The sequence below is a fragment of the Halyomorpha halys genome, unplaced genomic scaffold (genome assembly GCF_000696795.3).
Source record: "Halyomorpha halys isolate HHAL.00 unplaced genomic scaffold, Hhal_1.1 Scaffold2032.1, whole genome shotgun sequence".
In the NCBI taxonomy this organism is placed as follows: Eukaryota; Metazoa; Arthropoda; class Insecta; order Hemiptera; family Pentatomidae; genus Halyomorpha; species Halyomorpha halys.
This window is the reverse complement of record NW_027111913.1, coordinates 24533-32450: the sequence shown is the minus strand read 5'-3', so window position 1 is coordinate 32450 and position 7918 is coordinate 24533. Positions and strand designations below refer to the sequence as shown.

General features: G+C 31.6%; 1 protein-coding gene and 1 long non-coding RNA gene across 2 annotated transcripts in view; both read left to right on the top strand.

Moving 5' to 3' along the window:
• Window positions 1-1596, top strand: part of LOC106691020 (cytochrome P450 6a2-like) — a gene marked incomplete at its 5' end in the record, with an annotated part of 11335 nt that extends 9739 nt beyond the window's left edge. Inside the window, 2 exon segments of the mRNA XM_067049824.1 lie at window positions 587-835; window positions 1239-1596. Of these exon segments, the coding sequence (XP_066905925.1) occupies window positions 587-835; window positions 1239-1414 (425 nt within the window).
• A 6147-nt stretch (window positions 1597-7743) lies between these two features.
• The window catches only part of LOC112211361 (uncharacterized), a 7267-nt gene continuing 7092 nt past the window's right edge, over window positions 7744-7918 (top strand). The window contains exon 1 of the long non-coding RNA XR_010844044.1: window positions 7744-7825. This is a non-coding gene — a long non-coding RNA (uncharacterized lncRNA). The remainder of the gene's footprint in view (window positions 7826-7918) is intronic.

Sequence of the window (7918 nt, the reverse complement as noted above, 5' to 3'; positions counted from 1 at the left end):
AATTAAACTCTCATGAAAATCATTCATTGAAAATATCACTTTCCATTGGAATTACCGGAGTTCAATGTGCTGGAGAAGAAGTTGGAAAGGTTACAAAGTAGACTTCACTTCTGAAAGAATCTTCATTCACCTATGAAAAAATTAATATCTACGAAGTTTTATATCGAAATTCTCAAAATTCTAGAAATAAAAGGGGGGTCTCAATGGAGTCTTAAATATCCTTATAACAACAGATAAGAAGTTTCCTCTTATTTAGTTTATCTGGTTTCGGTTGTAGGCGATTTGTGAGGAGACAAACAGACAGATAACAATCTACATGTTTTTTTATTTATAACATTTATCTAAGCTAACTTTTATTAATTTTCATATCAAATTTGATTGACCCAGCCAACGTCAAATTATTTATGTTTTACCGAAATGTGTATACCCACACTATGTTTACGTCTACATAATCAAACTCATGTTTCGTCATTCAAATATTATTCACAGTGTTTTTTTTTTTGGTTCAGAGGTTTCACGGTAATATTAGAACCAGATGGAATTACATACAATTTGTTCGAAATTATAATTCTAAATATTTTTCCAGAAACTATGAGGATGTACCCAACACTGCCAGCTTTGAACAGGAGCTGCACAAAGGATTACACAACACCAGCGGGCCACAAAATAAAGAAAGGAGACAATATAATTATCCCCATTTGGTCACTTCAACGCGACAGTAAATATTTCCCTGATCCCAAAAAGTTTGACCCTGAAAGATTTTCTCCGAAAAATAAAGATAAAATAAAACCATTTACTTACATGCCGTTTGGCGATGGACCACGAAATTGCATTGGTAAGTTATATTTTAGTTCCGATATTGGTTAGTATATTTCAATTTTTAGAACGTAGAAAGTATTATTATGTTTGATTCGCTTAATTTTATTAATTTTCATGAAAATATATGAAAGAAACTGAGGAAAAGGGGGTGACGAAAGAATTATGTAGAACAATGTATTCACTATATGTGAAACTGCAAATAAATGTTCAATAGAGTATTGATAACCGTTTATTATAAGATAATGTTTAAGCATTTTAATGAAAAAAAAATTGTTAAATCCCTAAAGAATTGCTGAAATAATAAACAACATTCATTTAATTAGGAACAACCCAGCAGTTACCAAATTAATTTTCTATGGAGGAACTAATGTTTGTATGTATATTTGTATGTAAATATATGTTTTAAAAATTTATTTCAGGTTCCCGATTTGGACTTCTACAAACAAAAGTAGGAATTATAACAATACTGAAGAATTATGAAGTACATAAAACGGAAGAAACCCAAATCCCACTCAAATTCAGAGGTTCTACCGTTATAGCGATGACCAAAGGACCAATAACATTAAAATTTTCACCAAAACCATCTGCTCTTTGATTAATTTTTTATTCAGGACTGCTATACAACCTCAAATTTGTATCATTGTTATTTTTTCATGGCAATTATAAGAAACCTAGCCATATATGTAATACTCCATATTGTAAATAACATACTGAAATAAGATAGATTTGTTATAATTTTAAATTTTTTTTGTAGAAAATAAAAAGAAGTATTGTTGAGTTCCTTTTATTTATATAAAATAAGTCATCCTTTTTTCAAGTAGTTTTTTATAGATTTTTTTAATCTACCAATTAAAAAAAAATTACGTGAGAGTATTTACAAATAAACTTATTTAGTTCTGGCATTTGTTGACAATTTTATTATTTCTTAATAGAGAAATGAAATTTGATTGAGAGAAACCTCTCTAAATTCAATATGACAACTTGATCCCTAATAAAACTCTCGCATTTGATATCTAACCTTCTCTATAATAAATTATAAATAGGCTTTACCCGCGCGTAATTTCAAAAATGTTTAAGTTGGATGGCTTTCCAGTAGACCTTATAATCAAAAATATAAGGTATAAAAAAATAATCAAAAAGATTAATAATCAAAAAGTCCTGAGTACTAAATCATAATAACAATAAAAGCAAAAAAAAGACTCCCCATTTTAAGTTCAAACCGTTACAAAGTATTCATGGGATATCACTGAGTACTTTGAACCATTAACTTATGAGTTTATTGAGTCGTTACTCCTAAACAATTGTTATATACCTACTTATTTTTACCTTATTAGGGATTAGTTAAGGTGCTCTTATGCATCACTTTCAACCGAGATTCCTTATCTTTATGTAATATTTTGCTTGCTCAAAATGGAAGAAATAAAATACATTTTCTTCATTTAATGATTTATTTTCGAAAAGGAAAATCCCAATTTAACAAAATTTGCAGTGTGTATGGCCATGATGCCTCAGCAGAAAGAACCGTCCGTATGTGGTTTGGTCGGTTCAGAACCGGAAATTTTGACTTGGACTCACTGTACGACACTGGATATCGCAGAAACGCGAATTTTGAAAGACTTTTATTAAAGGTTGAGTAAGAGTTTAAGAATCAAAATTGAGATTCCTCACTTCTCCATGAAGTTCTCTCTCCTTCGTCCAAAATTCATCAGCCCCGAGAGCCGGAAAAGGGATCCATAGTACCATGATATAAATATGTTCGATATCTCTTTTAGTCATCAATATATATTAATTTATAGTCCAACAAACCAATATTGGGCTTAAATATGATACAAATAATTTATATTGTAAATTTTCAAAATAAGGAGAGAATATTGTGTCGATGGCAGTTTCTATTCGGGTTGTAGATTGATCTTCGCCACTCTTCAATTTTAACTTGAATTTTTAACCCAAACATCTAAGCAACAATTGAACTTCACGTATTGATGTTAAAATCACTTCTCATTATAGTTGGAATTTTGTCTAGATCATTTTCTAACAACACTGAACCTTCAATAGTGTTGGCCAATTATTCTTTATAACCAATGAATACCTGATGACGTTTGTATATATTTTAGAAAAGATAAATTAAAAAAAATATGATTTTTACGTATTGCAGAAATTTTACTGCTTAGTAATGAAAATACAAATATATATATATTAAATAAAAGCGACCAGTCAGGTCACCTTTTGCTCTGCATGTTTTACTTATAATAGATCGAAGTCATACCTCCATGTTTCGACTTCTTGAAGCTATTCTCAAGTTTCTGAAAATTATGACTTTTGCCAGTGAAATATGTTAAGGTAATAAATTTATGAAAATTACAACTTTTGTCCGTATAATAAGAATTAAATCAATTTATAAAGAATTCAAATTATATTTTTTCTTCTTATAATATAATTGAAATCTCACAACAAACAATTCCGTTTTGAAAATTTCTCGACTTTAGGGAGCATAATATAGGCAGACCAAAGTTGTCAGCCGTAAAAAAGAACTGATATATGTCGTCCATTGCATTCTGCAAAACATTAGTGAGTAAGGCTGTTTTGAATTATCTCGTCTAGTAGGAATGCTGTATGTCACGGGTCAACAACCTTAGCGGAATTGTGAGGCGCAATATATATTTTTTTCTTTTAAAATTAAATATAGTTACTTATACTTATACTATTTTTTTTATTAGTTTTAAAACTAAATGTAGAACTATATTTTTCATTTAAAAAACTAATATTTTCTTATAACTCAGAAGCCAATATATGCATTTCACAGATCATTTCAAAAAGAACGCGAATACATACACACTTTATTATTGTATAAAACCTTTTTATAGTGAATTGAAATAAGTTAATTTTTTTTTGGGTGGACCTAGAAAAATTTGTTTTCTTAAGGCGGACTACTATGTAAAGTGTCTTATTTGCATAGATATTCTTGTGTAATATACAAATGATAACCCCCAGTGTCATCTTTATACTAAGGACTTATTAAGAATATATACTATATACTAAAAATATACTATGTAGTAAGAAAGAATTAAAATAGAGAAAATATGTTTTGTTTTTTTTATTATATACTGTAATTGTCGGATTTATATAATCCGATTTTTCCGGCGCTTTTTTGGTCTTATGTAAAGTCGGGGTTGGGGGTCTCATTTTCTGATGTCCCCCTTGCCCTGGACACCGGAAGACCCCGAATGTGCAGCGACTGCAATGCCGCGCCAGCCAATGTACCATGCAAGCTAGGCCCTGGCCTGCCCCTACCATCACGCCAGAGTCGAGGACATGCTGGCCAGCCTCTGAAGGAGAAGCAACCTGTTTCGTGATCACAGCACCAGACATTTACATGGTTTTCACCATTTCGCCCACCGCACATTAGGACGAGAGGGAAGCGGTCATAGGACGCAGACGTAACCGCGGCAGCGAGACTTCCGACCCAGTCACCAGATAAGCAATATCCTAATATATGAGATCACCCTAAGTTTTCTTCTTAAATCATATAATCAAAATGATTATTAAACTAACACACTAATCCCAGTTGCCCCTTCAGGGAATCATAATTTTATTAGAAGAAATATAAGTGTGATTAATGAGCAGAAAAGTCTCACAATTAATTCCACATTAATCCTTTGTTCCACAATAATTTAATACAATTTAAAAATACAATAGGGTACCTGAAGTACGGCACGAGCAGGTCCCGATATAAACATATAGTAAATTAAATGTTATTTACCTTAATATTTAACATCCAAATGTTAGGTATTTACAAATATATAAAATATCTTAACCTTAACAATACACTTTTTAATAACAGTTAATACGTTCATAATGTCCAATTTATACCAAAGCCATGGCTGATATCCGCTATAAAACCTTCAAATAGTTTACGAATCATCACCAGTTAATGAAACCAACAGTAACTGACTTCATTATATCAACATAAAGTCTACCTTGGGCTACTATTGGACGTGCTACATGCAGGTATAGCAGACGTGCAGTATTATTGCTACAATATACCTCTAAACAGTCAATATATTGACCATATTGACCGTGAAAGAGGCTCTCAAGCATAAACGTGAATATATACTAAAGCACAATGCAGTTGATTCTCACGACCACTGGCAGCACAGCCATTTAAGGAGGCTACAAAATATAATAAAATATGTTTTCAATATTTTGAGCTCAAATTGTTTTAAAATACTTACCAGAATTACTGAGTAAGTAATTTGAGATATCAAATTTAAAAATCATTTGGGTACCTCGTTCAGAAAATTCCCCCATACACCGAGCAGGTTATGTGACATCCCTAATCAAATTACTCTGATTTTCACTTCGCCGTAATCGGGTAAAAACTGACACTCTTTCCAAATTGATTGTACGGTGTATCCTCACCAATTTTTTATGTCATTCTGTATTGGAATGATGGGAATTGTGGTGCGAAATATGATATTGGTTCTTCCACCAAAACAGTTACTTTATAGAGTATGTTAAAAGGAAAAATACAAATATTAAAAAATAATCGCATTAGAATCAAAGAAATTTAAAAAAAAGTTTATATATATTACTAATTAAACTAACCACATAATTGTTTAAATCAACAAAGGTAGATTTTGATGGTCCTCGCCAAAAAAAACTATATGTTCAAAATATCATCGAAAGCAAATAATATTTATTTTTCAGTTTCCTAAAGATTCAAAATTTGTAAGCCACGAAATACGGTTCGGTTCCAAGCTATGTTTTTCATCTTCAGTTGATCCGATTTTGAAGTACTTTTGACCGTCAAAAATAAAAGTGCTTCTTTAAATTTCTATAAGCAGCCATGGATAAGAATCGTGTTAGAATGCTAGTCATAGAAAAACACAACTTTAAGTTTCTTTTGAATAACTTTGGTTGAAAAACCACTAAATACCCCGGTAATGTCAAATGCGTAGTTTAAGAACCACTACTATCCCTCCAAATTTGACTAAATCAGAGCTAAGGGTTATTTAATTATTAGCTGTTTTTTGAATCTTTAAGAAATTTTGAAGAGTTAATTTAGTTAGTGAGAAATTTTCAGTAAGGTTTTTTTTTTCAAGAAATCATCCTTTCGGCCAATTTTACATTACTCCTCACTTATGAACCTATCAATGAATTTATAATTTGTAAACGGATTTTTTATGAAGGTTCTCATAAAATACAGAGAAATACATGGCATGTAATTATCTTTTAATTAAAAAAAAATTACCTCACGAACTAAATAATTATTTTTTAAACTCGCGTATAGGCACTTAACCACAAGTGCATCGAATTTCCAGTCAGAAGACACATAAAGAGAAAGTAGCTTCAAGAGAAAAAAACATGTAAACAAATAAAACTCTTAGTCCTCACGCTATGAAGTCTTTTAGATTTTTCTTTGCTTCAATTATCAAAACGATTGTTATTAATTTTCATTCATTATACATCATTAAACTAGTCATTGTTTATACACATATTTTGCTGTATCATTCAGAATAGAATAAGACGAAAACACTCTCGTCCTAATTGGTGTAGGATGTGTTTTATCAGAGTGGCAGTAAACATAAACAAAGATAGTGGGTAGCTGATTTTATTCAATTCAGAATTCAATCCTCTTCTGTTCAATTGCCTGTTATCAGTCAAAGGCTACCATTCAATCTCATGTATTAGTAATCAAATTGATAACTTGATAGATGTTATTGCAATTATTAAGATGTCGAGTCATTGTAACCACTACAGGGTTTTAATGAGTACGTATGCACTTTTGTGTGTATAGGCACGATTAATTGAATTTGTTTACATGAGGAACATTATCAGTTCCATATTCTTATTTTTTTAAATTTAGCTGATTTGGGAAAAAATAAAATTTTAAAAATCAGTTCAGCTTGGACTCGAAACTGTTGTCTTTTTTAGGTCAGTCAATAAATGAACAAAATTAAAAAGTACAATTAAAATCATAAGCGATCATATAGATATGACTTAAAAATATTTTTAAAAATAAGGCAGTGAGAATCGCAATCTTAGGAAGTTGAAATATAAATGTTTAAAAAATAAGGGAGTCAGAATCGCAATCCTGAAAAGTTGATATCTTTTATTTGTTTATTTATTTATTTAACACCAGATTGGCCTGGGGGCCTTACATGGTTAATGTAACAGGTACATTACATATAGGTACATTTTGGTATTTTTAACAATTGATTATGGGGGAGGGGCATACAAAAGACACCCCTACTTGGTACTTGTACTTTATTTGGTGGGGGGAACAAGTCCGGCAAGTGGGCCTAGAGGTTCTTTTTGCCAAGCCCTGACGGCTACCTGGGTTGCCGCCCAGTACTAACCAAGGTGGGAGTGCCAAGATTCATTCATCGGGACCGCGGAAAAATGATTGCTAAACGGCCCCAGGTGGGAATCGAATCCACAACGTTCCGAACCGAGCGCACTGGGACATGCGCCCCAACCCGGACGGCCGTCACGTCCCTAAAGACACCTCTAACTATATACAATTTTTAATTATACAATAAAAAAAACCAAGATAAAATAAATAATAATACTTAATAAAAGAAGGAAGTGAAAATAATAACAAAAACAATGACATTTATGGATTTAACAAAACAAATAATTGACTTATAATAGGGAAAAAAAGTGAATTAAAGAAAAAGATGAAGAGAGAAAAAAAAAATGAAGATAAAATAAAATTTTAGAGTGACAATAACAGAACTGATGAATATAGAATTTCTACAGGGAGTCCTGCAGCAACTTGGGCTTCAGTCTTCGGGTTGTGGTTGGGTTTCCCAAGTTGTAGGTCACTGCTCTTTTAACAGTAGGTAACAGAGAGTGGAACTTCATGAACCTTTTTTTGATGTAATCCTGTACTGTTTCTATTTGTGATTTCCGATGCAATTGGCTTGGTTTGATGTACTGAAAATGATACCGACGTCATTACCAAAATCTATCATCAGTAAATGCGTACCAAGCGATGAATTAGGTAAGTTAATGTATAAAATAAAAAAAAAATATGTTGGTACTCCCGGTTATTATAGACACGTTTTAAAACTAATTGTGGGTAGTATATAATGGC